At 37.3% G+C, this 27,255-nt stretch overlaps 1 protein-coding gene across 1 annotated transcript in view; it reads left to right on the top strand.

Annotated features, from left to right (window-relative positions):
* Positions 1-27,036, top strand: part of TRPM6 (transient receptor potential cation channel subfamily M member 6) — an 81,512-nt gene extending 54,476 nt beyond the window's left edge. Inside the window, exons 25-39 of the mRNA XM_042877321.1 lie at positions 613-745; positions 2,085-2,920; positions 3,936-4,048; positions 4,905-5,031; positions 5,897-5,994; positions 7,370-7,428; positions 8,449-8,474; positions 10,198-10,248; positions 12,819-12,884; positions 15,822-16,108; positions 16,368-16,450; positions 18,589-18,794; positions 20,719-20,770; positions 25,562-25,668; positions 26,582-27,036. Of these exons, the coding sequence (XP_042733255.1) occupies positions 613-745; positions 2,085-2,920; positions 3,936-4,048; positions 4,905-5,031; positions 5,897-5,994; positions 7,370-7,428; positions 8,449-8,474; positions 10,198-10,248; positions 12,819-12,884; positions 15,822-16,108; positions 16,368-16,450; positions 18,589-18,794; positions 20,719-20,770; positions 25,562-25,668; positions 26,582-26,703 (2,366 nt within the window). The 3' untranslated portion in view covers positions 26,704-27,036. The remainder of the gene's footprint in view (positions 1-612; positions 746-2,084; positions 2,921-3,935; positions 4,049-4,904; positions 5,032-5,896; positions 5,995-7,369; positions 7,429-8,448; positions 8,475-10,197; positions 10,249-12,818; positions 12,885-15,821; positions 16,109-16,367; positions 16,451-18,588; positions 18,795-20,718; positions 20,771-25,561; positions 25,669-26,581) is intronic.
* Positions 27,037-27,255: the final 219 nt, after the last annotated feature.

Raw genomic sequence — 27,255 nt, 5'->3', positions numbered from 1 at the left:
TCCATTCTTTCAGAAATCTTACTTGGTGTCTGTATAAGATTTCTGAGAGAAAGTGAATAATAGGATTATGAGCAGTCTAAACTGTGGAATTTAAAACTTTTGAATTTTTTTTTTTTTTTCTGCCAGTGGTCTTGCTTCATATTTTATGCCTATGAAAATGTAAAGCAATTAAGTGAAAAAAAGCCTTCACAGCTTTGAATAAATACCTGAAATATCTGAAATATCACTGCTTAATGAGTGTCTGCTTAATGAATGTCTACCAAATTGCAGTAATATCTTCATAAGTCTTACATACTGCTATATAAGTTTTGTGAGTCTGGGAGAAAGTAAATGTTTGTGAACAGTCAGTATGTAATGCTGAGTTTTTAAAAGGAAATACAGTGGAATTCTCGTCAGTGGGGTTTTTTTTTGTTCCCTGCCTAAGAGAAGATGAAAAATACAATTTTGTGTATTTGGCACTTTTGAACTTTTTTCTATAATCCCAAATTTCATGGAATTAGGCCTGTTGACAAAGGAGGAAACCTATTTTGGCAGTTTTCTTTTTTTCATGGACGCTTATAAACAGTTGCATTTGTCAGCACACTTCTTACCAACTTCTACTTCTTTATATAGAGCTGTACCTGAGTGATGACGAGTTGAAGAAACTCCATGACTTTGAGGAACAATGTGTGGAAAAATATTTTCATGAGAAGAATGAAAGCTTGAGTTCCAGTGACAGCGAAAGGATCCGTGTGACGACAGATAAGTATGTTTTGCTACACATTTGTGCTCTTTGTATGCATTAGTTCTATAAAAGGACTACTAATGCTTTTTTAGCAGTTATGGCCATTATGAAAATGAGAGGCACATGTAGGCCCTGCTAATTTGATGGAAATGTAACTTTTCTGTTTGAACCAAATGTTGAGCCTGGCTGTGAAGCCTTGCTGGCAGAATTGTATCCCTGCGTATTTGTAGAGTGTGCAGGTGCTTTATGGGATTTGGGTGGTTTCATACTGACTGGCAGCTGAACACCATACCTCTCTCTCACCACTTCCGCTCCTCAAAGGAATGAGGGGAGAAAGCACAATAAAAAAGGGCTCGTGATAAGGACAGAGAGATTGCACGCAAGTTACCGTTATGGGCAAAACGGACTCAGCATAGAGTGATTAATATAATTTATTGACTATTACTAACAGACTAAAGCAGTGAGAAACTAAAATCAAACTAAGAACACCTTCTCCCACATTGACTATCTTCTACCTCCTTTTCCACACAGAGAAGGGCTGTTGTGACACCATAGCAGTTCTTCATCTACCACTCCCTCATAGTCATTCCCTTTCCCTGCTCCGTGTGAGGTGTCTCCCACTGGATGCTGTCTTCCAGCAGAGTACCAGAGGGAGTACCTTTAACAGATGTAAAGATAATGAATTGGTTAAAAAAATACTGTTTCAGGCCAAGTTCTTGTTTGTTTCACTGGAAATTCGAAGACCATTAAAAAGGCTTTGCTTCTTTTTCAGCTGACTTTTTTTTTTAAGATAACTGATATAAACAAATTTACCAAAATATGTTCCAAAAGGCTTTACAAGTTGTTGAGAAGACCATTTTCCTAGCAGTTTACAGTATTTGAGAAATGGAACAGTATCTGTAGAGTATCCGTAGCATGAAGCTTTATCTTTCTCATGTTTGCACAGGAAGTGTAGAAATGAAAGATAACTGACCGACAAGAAATACTGTACTTATTTTATATTTATTTTTATAGCATTTACACTTACAATGCAGCATTTCTAAAGCTTTGACCTCCTGTCCATGGCTTAGTGGTTCTGTATCATGAAATGGGGATTAGTAGAAATGTGGTATTTTTTATTAGATACTTACTGAGCAAAAAGCCTACTTCCTTAACAATCACTGACTTTTGGCTCAGTAAACTGAATGGCATGTTTCAAGCCTCTGTGGGTTGCCAAATACACATTTTCATGGGAATGGAAGTCACCATAAAAAATACAAAAGACTTTTTAAAATAGTGCTGTTTTAAAATGTGTTCATGTGCTAATCATCTGGTAAGCTGAAGTCAAGATATTTTAAGTATCATTTCTTTTTTCATCTAGGGTGGAGGAGATGTTTCTGCAATTGAAAGAGGTGTATGAGAAGGTATTTTATATCAAGGAATCTTTGCTTTCCTTGGACAGCCAGCTGGGACATTTGCAAGACCTATCTGCTTTGACAGTGGACATCCTGAAAGTGCTTTCAGCTGTAGACACACTGCAGGTGGAAGAAGCCTTACTGGCTGACAAAAAACATAGACCCTGTAGAAAGCTGCCCCACAGTTGGAACAATGTACTCTATTCCAAGACCCTGAGCAGTCTAGAATGTTTGTATGACAAGAAGTATCACTACTACAGCATGCCGCCCTCACTCTTAGGGAGCTTGGTGAGGAGTCAGCAGCCATCAAAATGTACAGACCACATACTGAGGACTGAGAGTGACAAGCTGGTAGAAGGTAGTTCTCATAAGATAGAAAGTGATAACACACTTACTTCAGGTGTGTCCTCTGAGTCTAAGTCATCCCCCAGATATGGACAATTTTTGCTAGTTCCTCCTGATCACCAGCGGGCACCTTTCTCTGACACCATCACCTTAAACTTGTCCTTTTCGAGCACTCCTACCAAGTACAGGGAAGACATATTCAATGATGGACTGCAAAGCAGCATTGCTGTGCAGCAAAACTTGCAGAGCATCAGCCTTGTTGAAAAAGAGCCAGAAAATTATCAATGGAATCAGAGAGACTTTATTATTCACCTGCCTTCAAAAAAGACTAATGCCACAGATGCTGATCATTCTCTCAGTCTCCAGACATCGCTTGAAGTAAGAGAAAATGCAGCACCCTACTGTGATGACAGGGAAGAAACCGAAGGTGGTTATGTGAACTGGGGATTCTCTGAAGGTGATGAAAAAGGGGTTTTCAGCTCAAGGGAGAAACAGAAGAAGGACCTGTGCATACATTCCACCTTTAACTGTGACTGTAGTTGTACAAGTAGACCTCCCACGCACATACAGATAAAAGAATCTAAGTCCTTCTCCTATAACTCCAACAGCTCACGGCACAGCGTCGTCATTTCTGAGAATAAACTGAAACACAGCACCTCGTGGATCAGTCCACTCTGGAAGCAATGGAGTTTCTGCAAGAACTTACCATCCCCTAAAAAAGAGAGGAGAGGGAAAAGCTGCAAGGCCACAGATGGTAAAAATAAAATGCTGTACCTCTACAGTATCTTTTGTTGAGAAACTCAAGAAGTTATTAAGAAGTGTCTCTGATACCTCAGCACAGCTAAGGGTAGTAAGCAAACAGTTACTCCTTCATTTTCTTTGTGCTGGGAATCACTGCTGTGGGGGAGTTTTAAATTGTGCCTGGTGTCTGAGCTGGGTGGCATCATAGTGTCAGCCACAAAACAGTCCCACCCTGATTGTCTGCATCTCACAGCTTTGGCTACTCAGTTGTGGTGTTAGAGGAACTGTACTGGCTCTAGGGTAGTTTCCTACCCTGGTGAAGCAATCTAAGAATTACAGAAAACGGAAGAAATTACAGAACCCTGAGAGATGTGTTGACATTATCATAAGTCAGAAGGTTCTGTTGAGAATGAATAGGTGTACACTTTTACAGCAGGCTTAAAATCCTCCCTGTCCACAGCCAAGTTTTCTTATGGACAGCTTAAATATAGCAGATTTCACTTCTAAGTATAAACACTATGAGATTATAGATAACATTTGCTGTTTTCTGTCTTATGATGGGTGACCATCTTTGTACCGAACTGCATAAATTTTGTGAGTATTGTCTTCGGATGTCGCAAGTCTTTCTCAGCTTGCTTTGGAGATCTGCCAACTCTCAGTCTTATCAGATCGTCTCTTTGTAAACAAAAGCTCTGTAGCTTAATGATGTTTTTTTTGATTCTTTCCCACAGAGTCTTTACCATCTTGTGAGCTACACCACAGTGAAGAAACAAAAGCAAAACAACAAAACAGAGACAGAAAGTCTGGGAGAGAAAAGAAGGATCAAAAACCCCTTCAGGTGCCGGTATGTGTAGATGGAAGAGAAGCATATATCTCATAACTGTCTTTTTCACTCAGTAAGAGCAGTTCTGTAATGTAGGACTAAATATAGGTGAATTGAAAATGTTTTGGTGTAATGTATGGTGGAAATGCTGCACAGAAAGTGGGAAATGCTTTTTTTGTGTGTGTGTGTGTCTGGTGTTGGTTTAATCTCCCTTTTGTTAGAATGCATGGGATTTCAGTTTTAAAAGTGATTAAACTTGTAGATTTTGCCAATAGTGGATCGAGAGTTCTTTCACACAGAGAGGAATTATCCTTTGCACTCTAGCTGGCGGAATCACTTGGGGAGGATTCCCATGATCTAGAGCAGAAGTGTTGTCTGTACTCTACTGACCTGCAATTGTTCTTACTTGTGTATGAGTCCTACAGTGTAAGAGTGTTTTCTCTGAATCCATTAACCAGTTAGCACATTGTAGATTGCACATTGACTGTATATATGTATATATATTAAAAATATTATCTGAAAAGAGTTATTCCTATTTAATGAAACAAAAGATAAAGACTGATTTGTTTACATGAGATGCTCAAATGGGCAACAGACCTGAGACTTGAACTTTGAGACCTAATTGTCTCTTGAGGTGTTCTGAGGGACTTTAAGTTTGTTTTAGAAACCTACAATACCACTAATTTACTCAACAAAAGCAATGTGACTTCTGCAGCTTCTAATAAAGATGGGAAAACTTTTGTCAGTTGGAAGCCAGTTCAGTCACTGGCATTTCAGTAATGCTGTGAAAGTCTGTGTCATAGCACAACTATCAGAAGAAAGGCAGAGGTGATAGTCATTCTATAAATCGAATTTTGTTTTGTCTGTGTCTTGCCAGGTGATTCGAGTGGATGGTTGTTCCCTGAACACCCAAGTGAGCTCAGAGCCTACAGAGATTGGTCTCTGGGATGGGGAAGAAAAACACAGGAAGAACTGGCTCACTGTGTCTAATTTCAGTCAGCTAAGTATGTGATGTTTGTAGACAGTAAAATTCAGGGCAGCATTGAAAAAGAATCAGTAAATAAAAATTCATAAACTCCAAGTGTTATCCTCTGCATTTATCTTCTGGCACGATTTTTACAGAATTAGAAATAGATTCCAGGCATGCATGACTTGTTATTTATTATACTGTGTCAGAGAAAAAAGGGATGAAAGGTCAGCTGTGTCTTTCTTGGGATGTTACCTTTCCTGTGTGGGAAATAGTAAAGTACTAATGTAATTCCCAGGAATAAGTGGGAAGCAGGGAGAACGATATCCTTGTCTCCTTTCCTGTAGTGTCTTCTGAAATGGTGTTCTGGCTTATTGTGAAAATAAACTCTGGTAAATTTTTCAGGGCACATACACTCACAAAGCAGTGCTGTGATACTGTATCTGTTGGCAGATTCTCTGGATGCATTATTCATTACTCATTGCTCTGAAACACATCCTCTAAAGTGAATAAATGAATTCTTCATCATTTCTGCTGAAATGAAAAGGGAATGGCATTCTTCTTTTAACAGTGCTCCAGCTCTTTCATGCTAAGAAATACTTGCATAGACTATTTTATCTTTAAGCTTTGCAGTGTGCAGCTCTCTAGTTCTATCCTGCAAGCTGCTGGGAGAGACACAAGACTGTGACTCAGCACAGCATGGCCTGAGAAGGCTGCACTCCTCTGAAGTCTAACAGAGAATGGAAACACCCTATGAAATTCTGTTATTGCTTTTATAGCCTTTAACACGTGCTAGGGCAATATGGTATGTAGGTGTTTATTTTATAGAGCTGCATATGTTTGTAGCTTTAGAGCTGTTCATACACACTCTGGAAATAGCTGATACCTGCTTTTTTGGCTAGGTTTGGAATATCTCAGTTACATGCACCAGAAAATGAAAAATCAAGACATCCACAGGCATACCATACAATTCTGTGATTACCTGAGGAATTCTCGGGAGGTAAGACCTGAGATTATACATCCTAGTCCATAGCTGCTTTCTCTTTAGAGCGTAGGGTAGTAGTATGGACCTTCATGGGCTTGCCACTGTAGATCCTTTGTTATGAAATGCCTCTTTAGACATGAGAAACTTCCTTGTATATTGGCACAGCGCATACGTGCAAGTAAATAAATAATTTGAGAGCTGCTGACAGTCTGTTGAATGTTATTGAGGTAGGATATTAAATTATTGAATCACAGAGTGGTTTGAGTATAAAGAAAGTGGTCAGAAATGAAGTGTATGTTGGTGTCTCACTAGGCAGTGAACGAGTAGAGAACTTGGTCTTGAACCTGTGAGTGGAATTGGTCAGCACAATGAAATGATTTCTGGAAACTTAGCTACATTGTTCTTTATTAGAACCCTCAGAAAAAGTTTCATTGGTTACAGTTGGATCAGAGTTGGGCTTGAACAAGTCACTTCAAGAATACAAATTTCAAATTATTTATTCACTTAAGGCATAGACTCCAATACTACCTCATCTCTATGCCTCCTCTTACGTACCTTCTGGGTTATGAAATTCTGTATGTACGTCACTGAGATGTTATGATATTGCTGCATCTATCTCTTCATTTCTCTTTAAGATATATTTTAAATTAATTAATTTTCCTTGAAGTGACTCCTCCCAGCTTTACTCATTGAATAGTTGTTGTTCAGAAATCCTTCCTGATGGGTAGTAGGGAGCAAAGCAGAGGTGTGTGTGTGAATTTTTCTGTTTTTTTAAAGATTTTTTCATCTGCAAACAATCTGCAAGGTGAAAACATGAGTGAACTGTGAAATTAAAAAAAAATGAGAGTTAAGACTCAGAAAATATTCAAAGCAAAATTTGAATTAATTCATTTTTAGATGTTAAGCTCTGCTGCTTTTGAGGATTTTATAATCTACCTAAATTTTCTGTTCAAAAGAGTAGTCCCATCTCTGACCAGCACTTTAGAAGAACCTTGAAAATAGCAGAGCGACCCTATTTTCTTTAACTGAGCTAGAAGACTAAATGATTTGCATACTTCTTTAACTATAAGACTGGCAAAATGATTTAGCAAAGTCACTGGAGAACTACTCAGTGTGTTGCCGTCACCACTGCACTGAGATAATAGCTCTGAACCTGAGTATTTTGTTGAATTATATAGAGACAACAGTGGAGAACTGCAGTCTGAGTAAACTAATATTCCATTTTACTGTGCGTGTGACAATGCTGTGATTCTCCTGTCAGTGGGGTTATTCATCTTGACAACTAGCTTATCAAGAAATGTTTTCAAGAGTTTACATTTTTGAATTGCTCAATGAATATGTGACAGTGATGTACAGATTTTACCAATAAAAATATCTTTCTTCTTTATAGGATTTGAGTAACAGCATGTCTGGAAGCATCCACAGAAGTAATCTGAGCAGGAACTCCTCGTATGTATTACTAGTATATTAATATATTTATCACATATTTAGAAAGAGAATTCTGTACTCTTGTACAGGCTTCCACTTATACTTAAGATGAGAAATTGATGTGAAATGAACAGTTAAGGCAATTCAATCTGTTTTAGTTTCTTTAAGTGAAGGCTTGTTAATGAAGGTAAAGAAATCCATTAAAAGAAAGAGTAGAGTTTTAGATGAAATGGACATACCTTTGTATTGTAGAAATAATAAATTTTCTCATTCAGTCTCTGAGATTACTCAGAGACTAACTAGCCAATCTAGTAAGCATGAAAAATTGCACGTAATATTGCTATGAAAATTGCATGTTTTTTTAATCAATAATTTAAATCCTAGCAGCTCCTGGAACCTCTTCTTTCATGACTGATCTCTTTTTTACTAAGTCTGGATATTTACAAAATATGTAGCTTGATTATATAATGTGTTTTCAGTAGTTAATAAACTTCAGTTGTATTTATTAAAAATAATACTGTTTTTGTAAGTATTTTGAATGTTTTTAGGAATGGTTTTTTGTTTGATAGATCCTATGTCTTTGTCTTTTTTTTTTTTTTGTCTTCTAAGCCAGTCATTCATGGGCAGTAGCCAAACCATGTACTTACCAGCAGGATTCACAGACTTTTGAGTAGCCTGATTCTGTTGCTTTGTCTGTTGTCTTCACTGGTGTGATACAGAAATCACATCCATTGTGTTCTGTAACAAAGATGCTGTTGTCTCTTGCAGCCTTGCTAATCCAAAGGACCATGAGTTTAAAAAGTCTGTTTTTATGTAAGCAATGGCAATGGCATATGTTGCTCTGAGTACATCTCAGCATCGATTCACATGGTTCAAAAAATTGTGCATGTGATTGAAGGTAATCAGATGCTAATGCTGATCCTGCATTGTAAATTACATGAACTTTTTGTTTTCATATAGGTCATCTTTCTTTATATGTAGCAGTATTAGCTCAAAGATGGGAACTTTGAAGTAAAATATCGAATGTTTGCTTTTAAACAGGTTGAGAGCTGCAGAAAGAACTGACAGTAAGTTTCTGGTTACTTGCCATTCATTTCAATTCCTTTCTGCAAATACTACTTCGACCGCTGTTAAATACGTAATCCAAAAGAAAATCAATTTACTCTATTTGGTAGCTATAAGAAATGTTTAACAATTGTTTCATGTGTTGTTTCCTGATTTTATCTTAAAGTGCAATCTTTTATCTAAGGTGGTGGTGAAATTTTGAAAGAAAAAACTTACTTTCATTTAGGTCTGCTCCATAATTTCCTGGAGGAGTAATCTCTTCACAAGTTTAATCCTTGTCTGAGAGAAGTCCTCAGTTAAAATTGGGTCTGCATCTGAGAATAGATTATGATGTACAGTTTCTAATATATGCTTGATTTTTCAAATGCTTGTTTGGTGTAATTCCTCTGTTTGTTTGGATGGCTTCACTGAAATTAGAAGGATGGTGAAACATTGAACTCATTATGGAATGGCCAATGAGGAAATTCGGGATCATAATGAGGGCTGACTTTGTTCAACAGTCAAACTTTGTTGCCTTTTAGTCTGTCTTCCATTTTTCCTGATATGCTACTTAGCAATAACAGGTTGTGCATCTGGACTTGTATCTCACTGAAGATAGCTGTAATGCAGAAATTAGATGCTCTTTGACTATTTACTTTCCATGTATGATCTTGCTGGATCAGTTCGTGCACGAAATGAGGCTGTGGTGAAGCACACTGCTGCGAGTATGAGATGTTTTAGGGTTTTTCTCTAGAATGCACAATTTCTTTGATTCCCACTCTGGAAAGGAATTAGTTGGCCTGCACTCCCCTTTTCATGCTTGTTGTTTGACAGTGTATGAAGTGCAACAGAGCTAGTTGGGTCTATCAAGAATGAGATCAAAAGAGGGACTTATTGGAAATGCAATCACCTTGCAGCTGTTTATGTTCTTCATTTAAAACCTCTTCTGTTAGGGATGAGATGCTGACTAGATAAAATATACAAACAAGAGGAGGGTAATGTTCACACAGTTTGATGAAGATTTAGTTCTGATTAACACATTTTTCAGAATTGAAAGTGTTACAGCAAAAATGTTGTGGGCTGTTTTTTTGTTGTCGTTTTTTTAAACTTAGCATTTTGAAGGATTATTTTCCAATAGAATGAAGTAATTTCATCTATATAATGGTAATGTGCTTATTAATCTTGGCTTTATTAAAAAGATACTTTCTAAAACAAAAGTTTTTGGACTAAATCTTATGTGGCTATGCCTATTATGCATGCAACCACGGAAATTGGTGTATGTTTATACTTTAAGAGCATTTGAGATTGTGGACTAATGAGCCAGTATTGTTATAACTTTCTTGTAATAGTATAGTTAATGGAATGCTTAATGACTGAAGATGGAGTTGGAAAAATTGTGCCTTTGGGAGACTGTGAAGCATGATGGACAGCAAAATGCTTTTAATATCCCAGAGGTGTAATTGGCTCAGAAAAGTTACATGTCCTTGAGGTTAATATCACTAGTTTCCCACCATTTCCCTGAATAAATAAGTTGCCTGGCTATATTACATTGGTGACTGAAATCTGTCAAAATACAACTGTATGTTGTAACAGTTTAAGTCATTAGTAATTCTCCTCTTTAGAATGCTAAGACAGTAATTCTGATTAATCTGTTTCACGACAAACTCTGGGATGGAAGAAATAAAAAATCATGCATTCATCTCTGCTATAATAATTAACATAATGATCCCTTAAACATTATTTCAGATATGTTTGGATGCTTGAAAACAGCTCCAGATCTGCAGTGTCATTACTCAGGTAAGCAGGAGGCACAAGAATGATAGCTGAGTAATTTATCAAATTAAAAAGAACATTAGTTCATCCCTTGTCATTTTCTGTGATTTTCATTTGGAAGATTTGCACAATTGACTACTGCTAAGAAGGTTCTGCATTAATTCATGCCTAATACAGCAGAGAGGAAGTTATGAATTATTTTCCTGCTGCTAATTGCTCCATTCCAGTTATTTGTGGCAAATTCAGTGCAGAATGTAGATAATTGCTTTCAAAATATCAGTGGAAACAGTGATTCCTCTGATTCCTGGGGAGGCCAGGAGAGATGTTCATTTGTTGATAGCTATCATATCCCCTCACACCTCCCACATCCTCCTTTGTAATTGCTGGAATTGGTTTCTTCAGTTAATTGGTACTGTACTACCTAATCCGTGTTTATATACCTATGAGCTCATGGAAATCTGGCAGGAAATAAATCATTGGGATGCTAATTGCCCACAGTCCTGTCTTTTCCTGAACTGAATATGCAAAGATTTTTCCACAAGGCTTGGATTTCATTTTTTCCCCAGAGGAGAACTGTGCAGAGCTTACCAGTAGATGTCTCTGTTGCCTGCATGGCTTTCGCTCCTTTCAAGGGGGGCATAGGGTAAACTGAAAGCATTAACAGCCTTATGAAGTTTGAAAAACGACGTGGTTTTCATTGGGAATAACGATTCCTGGTTAGTAATCAGTGTACAGCAGTAATTTCTCTGACATCGTGGCATTGTTACAATGATTAATTTGGCTCTCATCATGCATGCCATTTGAAATTGGATAGGACTTTGTAGTGCAGATGACAATCTCATTTATATGACAAGATGACAAAGGTCTTGAGATGTTTCCAGAATAGGTGTTCTTTTATCAGGAAGTTTGGGCTAGAAATTAGTCAATAAAACTCAGACTGAGATGTGGTGGATGTCCTGTCCCTGGTGACTTTTCAGGCTGGATCATGTTTTGGATAACCTGATCTAGCTGTGTGTGTCCCTGTTCATGGCAGGTGAGTTGGACTGTCATAGAATTGTAGAACTGCTCAGGTTGGAAAAGACCTTAAAGATCATCAAGTCCAACTGCAACTTAATCATGCTATCCTAACAACCCTCTGCTAAATCGTGTCCCTGAGCGCTATTTGCATTGTCCAGTCCTTTTTAAAAATTCTGTTAGACTTACACCACTGAAGGTGTTTGTACACCTAGACTAGATGTCCTTTAAAGGACCCTTCCAACTTTAAGGATTCTGTGATTCTATGATTCCAAAATCCTGTACATTATACTGCTTGTGGTTTCTTTTGCTATCATGTTTTACAGTCAAATACAGTTTTGCTTCTCTGCACAGTCAAAAGAGCTTGAGTTTTCCTCCAGGTTTAGCAGCTGGTGCAAAGTGACTTCACAGTGCTTCTCAAGGCTGTGGAGTGGACACTGACAGAGTCTGACAGACAGCACGTTTGTGACACCTGCCTTATTTACATCCTTTTTCCTGGTATGCAGTAATTTAGTGACCAGAGTATGTTTATAGTGGTGCATTAAGGAAGAATCTTGACTTTCAGTCTGTTTTTCAAAAGCTAAATTATCCAGTGCTTGTTGGTCTCGCAATATGTAGGCAAGCCTTTTAATAAAGTCTGAAAGACAGCTCTTCTGATATGAGAACTGTACAGTCATGAACTGGCATGCCATGGGTCTCCTTTGCTCTCTCCTTTTGGGCTAATTAATCTCTAATTAATTAAGAGAAGAATAAAAAAAAGGACACGGAGTCTAAGCTCCAGAAATCATCCTTAAGGAGTTTGTGGGTGCTGTTCAGAGAAACGCAGCTAAGGTAGTAAGTGTATGGTTTGCATTCTTCTAGTCTACTAAGAGATTTTTTTTTCTAGTCTCTTTAGAAACTCTTAGTCTTCTTCTTAAGTTTCCTTGAGGCTTACTCTGCAGCTCTCTTCCATTTCCCAATAACTGAGTCATTGTGAGAACAAGTCCATAAATATTTAGTTGGCATTCTGACTTTTGAAGGTGTTTGGCTGAGGAAAAAGTCCCCAGTTAAGGAGGCATAATAAAATTAATTATTGTGTTTGGCGTGGAGCCCAGATGATGACGCTATGCTCTGTAGGGCAAGCTTGGATTTTCCTGTATTGCCTTGCTAGAACCCCAGGCATTTGTGAGCCTGGCAGAAACAGTATGTGAGGGCAGCTGAGGCCAACGCATCTTACTGGCGTAGTGCACTGCGCTGGAACTGGCAGGAGGAGGAAGTAGCAGCTTCTATTGGAAGAAGGATGAAAAGCAGAAGCAGTCCTCCTAGCCACAGTGCAAGGCTCTTTTCCCACAGACTGTTTTGTTGTAAGAAGGGAAGCAATGAGCAGTGAAAAGGATGGAGGTTGATGCTTGTGGTATACGACAGCGTGCAAAGGAGAGCTGGTGGCTGGATGGGGCCTCACAAATGGCAATCAGAAGATCTGACTCAGGACCACACTGCAGCCTACTTGGTTTCATTCATTAAAGAGTTGTCAGATGTTTTTGAAAGTCAGTTGGCTTGTTATTTATTAAATATAGCAGTGAAATTTGTCTTATTTGCAGCTGTCGAAAGAAACAACTTAATGAGACTTGCTCAGACCATACCATTTACACCAGTCCAGCTCTTCGGTGAGTACCAATTTCCTGGTTATGTCTTCTTATTATAGGAATGTTCCATGCATTATTTTGAAAAGACTGAATTTGAGACGTCGCCTTGAATTAATTTCAGTATTTCTTCTTTTCTGAAAGAAGTGAACTAAGATAGAATTGGATTCATGTAGTAATTTACAGACTTTTCATGCTTGTCTGGTCCAACTCCCTGGATGACCAATTCCGATCAGCTTGCTGAGGGTCTGTCCATTTGTCTTTTGAATATAAACAGAGCTTCCATAGACTCTCTGGACAACTTGTTTCAGTGTTTTACTGCTTCACTGTATCGCTTTTAAAAAATTATTTCATGGAGTATCTCGAGGTGCAGCTTGTGTCTGTTGACATTCGTGTGATTACTGTGAACCTCATAGAGGAGTCTAACTTCATTTTCTCTATAACTTCTCGTTAGGTAGATGAAGATAGAAATGAGATTCCCCTAATGTTTATAAATGCATTCTCACTACTACACCACCTTATCTCAATATATATGTCAGGACATCTGGTCAAAAAGACAAGAAAAACAGGCATTTGTTGGAAGGACACTGTTCTAAGGGAAAAATGATATGTACTGTAACTAAAGAGTGGAAGAGAAGGATATATAAGATTGTTTGATAGAGTTTCAAAGTTAGTGTGCTGTATTAGTTTACAGCAGCAGAAGGTCTGCCTCTAGACATGATCTAGGTATGTTTTCTTCAATGAGTAGAATATTTTCTCTCACAGCAACTAATTGCTGATACTTGCAGCATCATAGGATTTCTTGGGACCAGACTGCTACAGATAATTAATACAGCTATGAGCATATTGAACATTCTAATCTTTGAGACTCCCAGCAGGCACCTTTCAAGGTATTAAATTGTCAAAAGATACTAAAATGAAGAATTAATATAAGTTTAAGAAAGAAATGTGCATAGTTACAGTACCCTTATTCAAGTGTCTTTCTTATGTGTAATACACTGACTTTTCCATTGCTTAATTTTAAATCAAAACATTTGCACTGGGGCATTCAGTAGCATCTGCATCAATGCTGACTGATGAAAATATGCTCAGGGGCAGGAATGAAATATTTCTCTCTGAATTCAGTTTGTCCTCTGTTATGTCATTATTTGCTATTTGTAGATAGTTACTTCATCCTACTTAGCAGTTAAGATCTGTTTGTAATGAATTCACATGGCAAGTAGAGTGAATTGAGTTCACTTTTGTGTTAATTTACACAAAAGAAACAGAAGTGAATAGAAACAGAAGTGTGTCTTGCTTGCATCATAAGAGATGAACGCTCTAACAACTAACAGAGCTGCTCCAAAAGTAATGTCTCCTATTTTATTACATTGGCCCACAATGTCAGATGCAGATGTTAGTGGTGTGGCTGAAGAGGTGGAATCTTCCCACCAGTGTTCTGTTACATGTTGCTGCCGTGTGACAGATGGCAGCAGAGGGGCAGTCTGTTGGAACAGCATCTGACATGGATGTGCATATGAAACAAAGGTGTGTCCTTGAATTCCTCCATGCAGAAAAAGTAGCACTTATTGATGATCATTGATATTACAGAGCATTTATGGAAGCTAAATGGTGGATGTGAGCACAGTGAGACAGTGGGCAGTGCATTTCAGCAGTGCCAGCAGTGATGTGAAAGACAACATTGCAACACTAGGCCCTCTACCAATTTGAAGACAGTCGAGCTCATCGCCTATTTTGGCTGGACTGTCCTACCATACTCACTGTATAGTCTGGATCTGACACATTCTGATTTCCATCTGTTCTGGCCAGTTAAAGATGCTTGCATGAACAGTGTTGGATGGACAATGTTCTAGCAACAACATTGTCACCACCTGTGAAAAAGTGCGCCACCTTCACTGGAGCAGATTTTTACAAGCATGGCATGCAGGCTCTTGTTCAGTACTAGCAAAAATGCATAGCTAATAGTAGAGACTACGCTGAAAAATAGTGTTTTGTTACTGAGAATTTCCTCTATGAAATAGTGTTATTGTGCTCTTTGTATCTGTTGTAGTTTTCTTGAAAATAAGCAGGAGACATGACGTGACCCTATGTGTGTAGGGATATCACAGATTTATTTTGTTTTGATTTATTCTGAAATGATGTTATTAACAAGAGCAGAACTGAAATTTAATGCAATACAAAAAACATGGGAACTTCTAGAAAAAAAGATAAATCTTAATTTAAAATGCCAGAATTATAGACTTCCTTTTTACTTGCTTTAGCTTATTCTTCTAGGATTCTTTTCTCTGAGGAAGGACCATTTCCTTTTCAATCTAATTTTCCTGGTTTATCATGGCCAGTTCACTATTATTACTTCTACAAAACTTAGTTCTCTTCCTCCAAAGGTGACAATCTCTAGTCCTTTACTGTTGTAGTCATTAACTATTACAAGCAGTGTTTGTGTGTTTTTTTTGTCTAATGTTTGTTTTGTTAAGCCCAGTTTAAAGGAAAATATTATGAGTATTGCTTGGGACTTGATTAGCTTAAAAAAGGTTTTACTAAAAATCCCATTTCCACATGGTGCATAAACAGAGGGAGCCATGCTTAAAGTTTGTGTTGAAGATGATAACTGTTCAAAAATACACATCTTTTAGGCTTGACTATTTTTAAGTACTTAAAAATTGTGGCAAAATGGGGTGTTTTATAACCAGTTTTATAGACCAGGCTATCACTGAGCTTTGTTTCTATGAAAGAATGCATGAAATCTTAAATTCATCTGTGGAGGTTTGACACACTTGGGCCATTTATGTAATCACAAAAGATCTGTAGTAATAGATAATATAATCTTAGATAGGGCAAGTTTTCACACAAATGGCTTGCAAAGGTATGTAAAGTAGTGTGTTATTTTAAGATACTGAATGAAAATGCAGTTCTACTGACAAAGCTAAGTTTTTCTACTGACAAAACTTTCTTTCACTGAAGCTGGAGAGGAAGTGACTGTGTATCGACTAGAAGAAAGTTCACCTATGAACCTTAGTAAAAGCACGTCTTCTTGGTCCCGGCGTGGTATGGCTGCAATGATCCAAGTCTTGTCACAAGAGGAGATGGATGGGGGTCTGCGGAGGGCCATGAAGGTCATTTGTACTTGGTCTGAGAATGATGTGTTAAAGTTGGGACAAGTATTTATTGTGAAGTCTTTTTTGCCAGAGGTGGTTCAGACTTGGCAAAAGATCTTTCACGATGGTACAGTGTTACATCTCTGCCTGAGGGTGAGTACAGACCTGAAGGGACACTGGTATAGTCTGACATGTCTTAAATATTCTACTCCTTATATGTGAATGTCTAGTATGGTTGATGTGTGCTTTGATGTTACCTTCTGGAAAGGAAAATGGTTTTGAGGAAGATGCATCTCCCACTTTTAAGCAATATTCAACTCTCTGGTTCTTGTTTGTTTGTTTGTTTTTCAATCAGTGCTGCCTTTTTTTCATGATACCTAATTAAAGTGCTTAACAACATGCTTTTCTTCAGGAGATCCAACAGCAAAGGGCTGCCCAAAAGTTAATCTATACCTTCAATCAAGTGAAGCCTCATACTATTCCCTATACTCCAAGGTAAAATCATTGTCTTTAAGGATTAAGTGTCAAAGGTTTTTTTTTTCAGCTATGTCCCAGGTCTAACATAGACTCTTTTTCCATAGTAGATTGAAATAGCTGCTGCTTTAAACAGTATATATGTCTTAAATACTTAATTAAGAGAAATAAATACATCAATATGTAAAAATAAATTAGGGTAGAAAATAATAGGGATAATAGTGAGTTAAAGAAGGGGGTGTTACTGAAAGGAATTTAAGCCACGACAATGAGCATGCCAAGAAACATCAGGCCTTCAGCTCATAAGAGTTCGGCAAAGCAAAAGATCTTTCCCCAGAAGAGCTTTGTCATATTTTTAGGATAGAAAGGCAAGTCTGACCTAGAAAGTGCTAAGAGACACTGTTTCTAACCTGTATTGGAGTTTTTACCTTCTAATTAACTTTTTCTCCACATTTTGATTGATCGTTTCTAGAGTTGCTTCTTTTTAAATCTTTACTTTTGAAATGATACAGCCCCTTATTAAAACAGACTCTCCCTTATCTTGTTGGGTACAGGTTTGCCAACAGGTTAGCAGAGAAAGGGGTGCCCTATTTAAGGCCAATGTAGGGAAAAAAAAAAGCAAGCTGAACTGAGCTGTTTTGGATTTTCTCTGGTAGCAGTTCTTTGACCAGTGAACATCTGCATAATAGCGCATAGCCAACTAGTCTATGCTTAATGTGCAGCACATGATGTCTGTTGAGAATCTTATGAAGGTGAGATGAGGAGATAAAATAATGAATGCAGCACAACAGTCCTCAGTTCCAGTGCATTTTTACTCTGTCTTTCAGAGATGCTACTTCTGTGGTCTTTTTCTTTCTTGAAAGAAGTGGTACGGACACGTGTGGCATTTCCTGTTTTCAGCATAGAAGTTACTTCAGTGGGTACAATGACATGAGTTTTAATAGGTGATTCTGAGTGATTTATTTCCAAGAAGCCTTGTTTACTTCTCTCCTTCCACTTTAGTGGAACCTACAACTTCCAGGGCAGGAGCGAGGTAGAGTTTCCATGTCATCACTGTATACAGAAGTTTGATTATTTCTGTCTACAGAAAATGGGAAATTGGAGACAAATGACAGAGTTCCTGACTGCTCTTAGATGTGACCATTCTGTAGCGTTATCTCTAATATGTATAATGGTTTGAGTAAATTGTCATCTCTACCCAATAATTTGTCTAAAAGTAATTTGCCAAAAAAAAACCACACTACCTTTAAAACTTTTTAAAAGGTAAGGCAGGTATCACTGTACTTTACCTGTATAGCTAGATGTGATAGCAAAACAAGCTTCTTCATGATGCTGCTCCTTAGACAAGAATTACCTTTCATGCAGTTAACATAAGAAAAATTAATAAAGCTTATTGCAGTTGTCTGGAGTTAAATCAGATGTTGTGGTTCAATCCAGCAGGCTGCTGAGCACTGCATAGCTGTTTGCTTGCTCCCCCTTATTGAGATGGAAGAGAGAATCAGAAAAAAAACTCATTGGTTAAGATAAAGACAGTTTAATAAGACAGAAAAGGAAGGGAAAATAATGATAGAAGATAAATGAAATATTGTGTGTTGTGCAATGCAGTTGTTCACCACCTGCTGGCCAGTGCCTGGGCAGCCTCCCTAGTCAGTTCCCCTAATTTTATTGTTCAACATGATGCCATGTGGTACAAGATATCCCCTTTGCTACTTTGGGTCTTTCTTCTCCCAGAATTTTGTACATCTCCAGCTTCTTGATAGCAGAGCAGCACGAAATGTGGGAAAGTCCTTAATTCTGCTCAGTACTACTCTACAACAGCTAAAATGTTCTCATTCTGAATCCAAAACACAGACAGCAGAACACCTGCTATTTGGTAGAAAACTAGTTCCATCTCAGTCAAAACCAGGACATCGGATTGTGTTACTGGGACATCAGATTAAGTTCTTTGTCTATAAACTATATCTTCTGATAAAATACATTGTTTTGTTATATACCAAACTGAGAAAGCTGTTGTGCTGTCTAAGGTTTGGTACCTCTTGCTGTTGAAAATAATCCACCTATTGAAGACATGTTCTCCTTTTGGTATATTTGCTTGGCATTATGCTTTATGGTGACTGTGGAGGTGTTCCTTACCCTTACATACTCCTTTATATTCACAGGTTCCTGGAAGTTTTTCTCATTTACTGCCATTCTGCAAACCAGTGGCTGACCATTGAGAAGTACATGACTGGTGAATTTCGGAAATACAATAACAACAACGGAGATGAGATTACACCTAGCAGCTTGCTTGAAGAACTGATGCTGGCCTTTTCTCACTGGACCTATGTGTATACTCATGGGGAGCTCCTTGTCCTGGATATGCAAGGTGACTGCTAGCACGGGATTACTAGCTTTAACCCAAGTGAAAAACAATTATCTCAAAAGAGAATTTAATGCTGAGAAACAAGCCAAACTCTTTTTTTCTGCTACCTGGAAAAGCTCATGTAGCCTCTGGATATCTACTGTGAGGTCCCATTAACTGAGCATTAACAGAAATACTCTGGATTAATGTAGGTGTTATATGTAGGTGTTATAGGACAATAATTTGGTTTCAAGTACATCTAAGATGAATGGGGAAACAGCAGGTATTTAAAGTGTATGGGAACATTTCAGCTAGCTCCAGAAAAACACTTCACAGCTCAGATATTTTTATTTTTATTAAGCAATATAAATAATACAGAGATTCAAGTATACTCATGTATATATACATACTTAATGTGTGTATATCTGTCTGGAGAGTTTGAACTGCTGTCTGTGTATTTTCATTTTTCCTTTTAATAAATCTGTAACCAGTTTAGATAAGCTGTAAACCTGAGTACTATTCACAAAGTCTGGTGGCTCCTTCAAAGAGCATTTGATCACTTTACTGTACGTGTATAAGTATGAGCATGGCACGTTTTAAAGAGATAAAGCAGTTGTCAATGTTCACAAGATGAACAGCACCCATCAAATGGTATAAACACCATTGTTTGTCATTTCTGTCAAGGGAAATGTGTATGGGTAGACCGAGACTTAGCGTATTTACATTCTACAGCGTCCAGAAGCTGTGAATTACAAAAAGATATACTTAGTATGCAAAGTAAGCATATAATTCCATCCTTGCCTTCATTTCGTTTTAGCATCACATGAAAAAAATATAGAAAGTGTGTCTTCAACCATAGCCTACTAGAATTTGCCTTAGGTTTGCTTGAGTTTATTATACAACTCTTGACAGTTCCAGTCCAACTGTGTTGGCTTAAATGTGGAGAATTTAAACATCTATGTAAATCTCATCAAGACTGGAGAAGCTTCAGTTTCCATCTCAAATGAGAAAATGGACTAAAATCTGCTCTAGTTTTGGTCTCATGTTTATTTTTTATTTCTCTTATCTGGTGTTTAGGAAGAGTGCAAGGGGTGCTTCCCGTGGTGTTCTGATTAGTTTTAATACTGTCATAAGTTATATAATACTGGCGCCATCTCCACATACATATACACTGCATTGTTGTGTAATTTATGTCAATTCAAATGATTTTCATTGAAGAATATTGCATTTTGAGGGTATTGCAGTTACAAAATGGTCTTTCTGTAGTCTTTGCTGGTGTTAGTAGCAGAATATAAACTTGTCACCAGTGGCCTACTGAAATAAAAATTACTGCATATTATATTCTTATAGAATCTCTTTTCCATAAAAGTACAGCAATTTCCTCAGATGTAAGGAAAGAGCTGTTTGGTAAAATGATATTATTACATCATTTTGGGAAAACTACAAAATAGGTATCAGCAGTTAATTATTATAGTGAAATTACTGAATTCACTTCTGTGGCTGTGCAGAAGGAAAAGGAGTAACAGACCCAAACTTTTACACATTGTATAACTGAATAATGAGTTGTGGCTTGTTGTGTTTGCTGCCTTGAAGAGAGTCTATATATGGGATTAGATCTACTGATAACAGTAAGATTCATGTTAGTTTAGTACTCGTACTCTGACTTAAATAAAAGTCTTACTGCTGGTCACATTTTGCTTAGTTATTTCAGCTTTACCACGATGGTCAGCGGTTAGAAGTATTTGCATAAGCCTTCTGTCTACATATAAATAAAGTGCAAAACTGTATGTTTGCCAGTACTTAACATGGCATTCTCTTTTTGGCTCATGATCATTTTAATTGCGACACTTTATGATCTAAAATGAAAAAGGGTAATTACTTTTTTCTTAAGTGTCGTGTTATGAAATCATGATAATCTCCTATGCTAACACTGTTGATTTTGTTGTAGGTGTTGGAGAAAACCTTACAGATCCATCTGTGATTAAACCTGAAGACAAAAAGTAGGTTTCTCTATGATGAAATTATTGTTCAGTTGAAACATTCTACTGTCAGTCTGTGTATACTTGGAGGATTTTTATGTTATTTGTGTGATTAAATTATTTATTGCATGGTATTTGGGTAAATGAAGCTGTGATGGCAATGGCAGACTCTGGGCTTGGGGGTCTGTAGTATTCCAGTTCCCTATATATGCTGTGCAGTGTATGGAAGGTGGGGGTAGTCTTCACAGGAGCTTTTGGTCAGAGTGTGAGAATTGGAGCCTGAAGACCATGTACGTTTTTTAGCAAGTTTATCAGTAACTTAAATATTATAGTGTGATTTACCCTGCCTAGTGAGGTACTGTTTGTTTGTGTAAATAGGGCCACGTGGCTCAAGAATATCTGATCTTTCCAACAAGTCCTAGCATTTATGTATTCTCTACTTTCCAAATCCATAGTTGTTATGCTGAGATCATAAATCTTATGTTGGAGGTTACAAAAAAATGTAGTACAGGAGTCTGCCTTTATGCACCAGGTTGCAGAAACTGAGAAATGAGAAAGGGGTTATTTTGGAAGCAGGTTCTTAGTTCTGTAACTATTATTTTGATTTTGTTAATAGAATTAGTTATAAATTACTGTATTAATGTTTGAATGCTAAATTATGGTTGCAGTTGTGCTGTTGATATAGTATTTATTTTGAAGGGAATGTCATAAATAAGATGAGCACCACAGTGATAAAATTTTCATAGAATTGTAGAATTCTGTGTTGAAATGGATCTTAATGATCATCCATTTCCAGTTCCTCTGCCTTTGGCAAAGTTGCCACCCACTAGATCACTAGTGCCCCATCCAGCCTAGCCTTGAATACCTCCAGGGATGGGACACCCACAGCTTCTCTGTTGCAATGCCTTACCACCCTGATGCCTAATATAAGCCTACCCTCTTTAGGTTTAAAATCATTAACCCGTATCTTATCAGTACAATATATGATAAAGAGTCCCTCCCTATCTTTTCTGCAGATTGCCTTTAAGCAGTGAAAAATTGCTATAAGATACACCCATCAAGTTTGTCATGATCCCTCTGAATGGCATCTCTTCCCTTCAGTGTGTCGACTGCACTAGTTAGTTTAGTAGTCCGTCTTGCAGAGGATGCTCTTAATCCCACTGTCCATGTCACTAACAAAGACATTTTTACTGTGTGTAGGTTAAGGGATCATGACAGTAATACAAGGATAGCTTAGCAGAGAGGTTATTTATATAGCTGTTCATTACACAGATTTAGCAAACATTTTAAAAGTATTGCTACAGATTTGTAAAGATATGGTTTGCTACTTCTCAAGTGGATTCTTTTGAAGCAAATGTAGAACTTAAACTGTAATATTTATTTCTAGAGACTGCAACTGATCATTAGACCGCAATACTTGATGAAGCATCTCAGCTTATCCTCTTTAAAATAGGGATAATATCTATCTGCATTATCTTGAAGTGTTTTGTTTTTTTTTTTTACAATCCTTCTGTTTTTTTTCTGTCACAGTTTGTCACAGTTATTAAAATTTGATCACACATTTTATTTTCAGAGCTTTTTTTTCCTATCATTTACAAAACAGTTAAGTCCTAATTAAAGAGCGAGCATTGATTAATTAATCAAAACCATCTTGATTTTCTTATGTCTGGGGAATTCTTTGGTACAGCATGTGGTGAAGCTGTATTGTTTGGATTCAGGGATCTGAAGGAATAAAGCAGTGAAATCATAGATATATTCAGTAAGCAACTAACAAATATTCAGTTTTAAGAAACGCTTTCTAAAATAATAATGTAAAAGCACTATCCTTGCTTTAATCTTTATTTGTTCACAGGGGAAACATTTCTGTCTCTATCAAGATCTAAATCCTCATTTGTAAATAAGATACTTAATCAAAATCTGTGCACTACCTAAAAAGTTGCTTTGAGTACACATTCTTTTAGATGCTTGAGGGAAAACAGTAGGCATGTGACTGATGATGCTGTTACAGATTTCAGCGCTACTTACAGTTACATTATTTATTATTGTTTCTTTAATTCTGTTGTTTTAGTGGCTTATGCCAATATCTTGCAGTAAGTCTTTCATGCATCCTGCATGCTGACTTGAAATGGGCTTTTTAATGGCAAAATGTGATCTCTAGCTCTCTGTTAGTGTGCTGTATCATTTTTGAGTTGTATGCAATACTAAGATAAAAAATAATAGATCAGTTTGGAAGTATGTGTGATACTGCAGAAACTCTGGCAGATCCTGAACTCATGTACACAGTGGTAAATTCAGGGATATTTGACATGAGTTGAATATCTGGCCATGTGCACTGCCTAGAATGTATGAGGTATTAAAATTATACAGGTGTAATGTTAATGAAAAGATTTCCTTTAAAAACAGAAATATGTGACACAGTGCTATCCCTGCAGGTTCCTGTACCACCCAAACATTGGGAAGAATCACATTACAAGTAGTACTCTGGATACTCTTTCAGAGTGTACCACTTATTACCAAGTCTATAATGAAGTTCATCCTCTTAAAGCTTTCACTGACACTGGGTGCAGAGTGAAGAGCAGATTCAGAGTTGTGGAAAATAGTTGGCTGAGTTTCAGATTGAAAAGAATTGATGCATTAGGCCTGATGAGGGAGGTGAGGAGGAGAGCTCTGGTGGTCAAAAATCTCATTACAAACATGTGAAAAGGAGGAGTAAGAGGTTCTAGATCTGTTGTTCCCCTGTTTGAAAACTCTGAAGTGTATAGCGATGGGCTGGAGGCTGTAGTATGATTATAGATACAGTATGTTATATATACAGTATGTTATCTGAAGTTACTCATTAGCATGCATTTTGGAGAATGGACTTATTGAATCTTTACCAAGCTTTTAAGTTTCAGCCATACAATTTACAACTGAATTGCTAACAATAGATAAAATATTTACTTGGACTGAACCTCTGCTATAGAAACCTGCACAAGTGAAACAGGTAATGTGAAGCTAATTTTGCAAACATGCTGAGTAGCTGATGTGGATGCTTCTCTGGAAGGGAGCTGCTTGCCATGAAACCTCCCATTACATTCTATCGAATAAGGCCAAATAGATGTGGTATGGTCTACTCTGTGCATCTGTAGCATCTGTTGCTCCTAGTTGAATATGGGATGCAGTGTTTGCATCAACACACACGCTGTTACCTGTCCGGCAGACAAGACCAGTCTAGTATGATGTGGTAGATATTTATGAAGCACATCTATGAAGTAAGGTTATTCACAAAAAGAGGAACTTTTTTTTTTTTTTTTTTTTTTTTTAAAGTCCATTTGCTCCTATTTATACACTTTTTTGAGATAGTGAAAAGCTGGGTTCAGTATTTTTTGTGAAAAACTAGGAGAGTGGCTTTGAGGGGACCCCCAGCACAAGAAAGAGTTTGTCAAGGTACACCAGTATGGCATCCCTTCCTTCTGCCAATTGACTGCACCACTCAGTGTGGTGTCATCTGCAAATGTGCTGAGAGTGTACTTGATCCAATCATCTATGTCATTGGTAAAGAGTCAAAGTTTAAGAGTATTGATCCCAAGATGGGCTACTGAGGGACACCACTCATTAGTGGCCTCCAGATGGAAATACTGCTATCTACCACAGTTCTCTGTTTACGACCTTCCAACTAATTATTTATGCAAAAAATAGAAATGATAATGTAGCACCATGTCATCTAAAGTGTATACATGACAATTACATAGTATTCTACTTTCTACATGTTTTCTTCTACTAATCTTCAGTAAAAGCTGAATAGACCAGTCCTTGTCACTGATAAATGATCCAGAAGACAGGTAATCATCACTATTTGCCAGAAATTATACAGATACTAGTTTTGACTATTCATTGCTCTTTTCCATTATGGAATGGGAATGTCATATTTGGAAAAAGGCTTCCTTAGAATATTTTAAATTAGTTTGAATCACAGATTTGAGAGAGTTAAAATCTTTTTCTGTAGCTTCTCAAAGCTGTGATTTATTTCAGATATTAAAATGTATTGTTTCTACCATGCATATCATTAAAATAAAGCACTTGAGTTCATAAAGTTTTTTTACAAGTGTTTCTTGTGAGCTGTGCTCTGTGATGTCTGGAATGTCAATTAAATTCTTGAGAATAATAGTGGAACAATGTTAAAATTAATGAACACTGATCTTCCAGACTACATTAAAGACCTGATGTAATTATGTGGTACTTCTAAAACATGTGTGTCTATAGCTTGCTTCTATTTGTAATTGTGTCAGCTTCATTCAGAATATGCATTGCACTTCCATAAATGTATCCCTTAGTAATGTTGCTGAATTGGCCAGTGTGCAGACACATGGAAATGAGCACAGAAAGAAGCCAATAAATTTTAAAGCCTTGCCTGCCAGCAGTACAGTAAGTCATTATTCAGTGCTGCATATTGATATGACTGGGACTTTCAGTTTTCAGTTCTTAAATAAGGTATAAGTAAGTCTTTGCTGGTTCTAGTTTATTCCCAGGTGCCCAATGTTGAAACAAAACCAAAAACATTTTCTTAGTAAGAATGAACAGTGTAACAGAGTTAGGTTCAGGCATACAGTGTCTTAATGTCGTTGTGCCCAAATTTTCTCTTTGAGCATTCTGTGCTTTGTGTTTTGGTCTCAGAGCTAGGAAACTGGAGATGTACACTGTTTGTTTGTTTGTTTGTTTGCTTAACAAGTGGTTAACTTACCTCTAATTCATTGAATGGAAACTATAAACCTTTCTCTTCTCTACAGTTGCATTATTTTGAGTTTGTTTATTATTCAATGCTATTCCTTTTAGGTCTGGAAAGATGGTATTTGGACCAGCAAACCTAGGAGAAGATGCAATAAGAAATTTCATCGCAAAGCATCATTGTAACTCTTGCTGCAAGAGGCTGAAACTTCCTGGTATTCAAAGATTAACTAAAGATTAATTTTTAACCTATGTCTCGCTTTCTAAGTGTGTGGTAGTACAGGCTTAAGTGTGCTGCAACATCAAGTTCAGAAATTCTACAGAGCTGAGAGTTTATAGCTAGCATACTCTCTGCAGGTGAAGGCAAATAAGAGAACATAGATCTTTTACCTTTCTGTTTTGCCTAGGAGCCATTTTAACATTCAGCATGAAAGCTTCTAAAGCTTCTACCCATTGAATTGTTTCCTTTAGTATGCAAACTGATCATTTTTGGGGGTAATTTCTACAGATAACATCAGCAATAATTTTTAAAACGAAAAATGATCTAAAAATCAGCAAAGCATTAGCCAGGAAAAAATCACTGGATCTTCCCAGATCTTTGAACTGGGTACTCTGCACTGCAGCTCTTCCTGCTTAGCTGGATTGCTAGTTGTTCATGTTAGTTGTGACAGAATGGATTTGTCTTCATTGTGAAGCAGATTTAAAAGTCTCAAAGCCAAAATAGATTGCTACTATGCATGAATTTCCACCTACACATTTTTTTTTTCCAGAGAAAACTTCTTCTTTGTGCCTACACAGAGTAATAATCACTGTTTGATTTGGAAATGAGAACTGCAGTGTTACTGTTTTGGATTATTTATGTCTGTGGCAGTCAGAGATAATAAAGGGCAAAAGTCAGCTGAACAGACATTGCAAGGGAGACTCATTCATACCAGCTCACACCATTATTGGCTCCTCTGTGGCTCTCTTTCCCCTTTCTCTGATTTGCCCTGCTCCAGATTTTCTTCATCTTGGAAGCTGGTAGCAGACTGCTGGCCATCAGTTGTAGGTCTGGATACTCTACCCAGGGTGTATGTGCTTTTCAAACATTTGCTTGGTTGAGTAACTGAGTTAGTTTTCTTGCCATAGATTTGAGAAGAAATGTCTGCACAATGGAAAGACTCTGTCCAGCCTACAAAAAAGAAATAGAGACAAGTGCCAGAGGAATTGATGATGAAAACAAGACTGTGGAGTATGACACACGGCTGTGAAGCAATGGCTGCAAGCAGAGTTCACTATTGGAAGCTTGAAAACCTGTTCCTTGTCATTGCCGTGGGTCAGCTCAAAAGAACAAAACACAGACATCTGAATGTAGTGTCTGCTCATGTAATGTTCTGCTGAATGCAGTGTTCTGCTCACTTGACAGATGCAGTAGGCAAGAAACAGCAAAAAAAAAATCTTTTTATTTACTCCCTTCCCATGGCCTTCTGATGGTCTGTTTTTACTACTTGTTAAATTGCCAGGAGCAGGTCACTCATTAGCTTGCTTAGGATAATAACTGGGTTATTGCTTAGGATAAGAAGAGATATTAGGATAATAAGAGATAAGGATATATTTTAAATATAAAAATATTTACAGGGAGAAGTGATTTGATATGATTTATCTAACTGCTCTTCAATAAATAACTGTATACACATGTAAATCACTCATTTTCAGATGTGGAGGCCACTCAAAAACATCCTCACTTTTGCCCTGTGTACAGGAGACTTTCCAAGGCATTGCAGAAATATTGTTTTGTCTTGTTTGTTGACTTTGATCCAGAG

This window comes from Lagopus leucura, unplaced genomic scaffold (genome assembly GCF_019238085.1).
Source record: "Lagopus leucura isolate 7727_CA_CO unplaced genomic scaffold, USGS_WTPT01 Super-Scaffold_100018, whole genome shotgun sequence".
NCBI lineage: Eukaryota > Metazoa > Chordata > Aves > Galliformes > Phasianidae > Lagopus > Lagopus leucura.
This window is presented reverse-complemented; position numbering and strand designations above follow the sequence as displayed.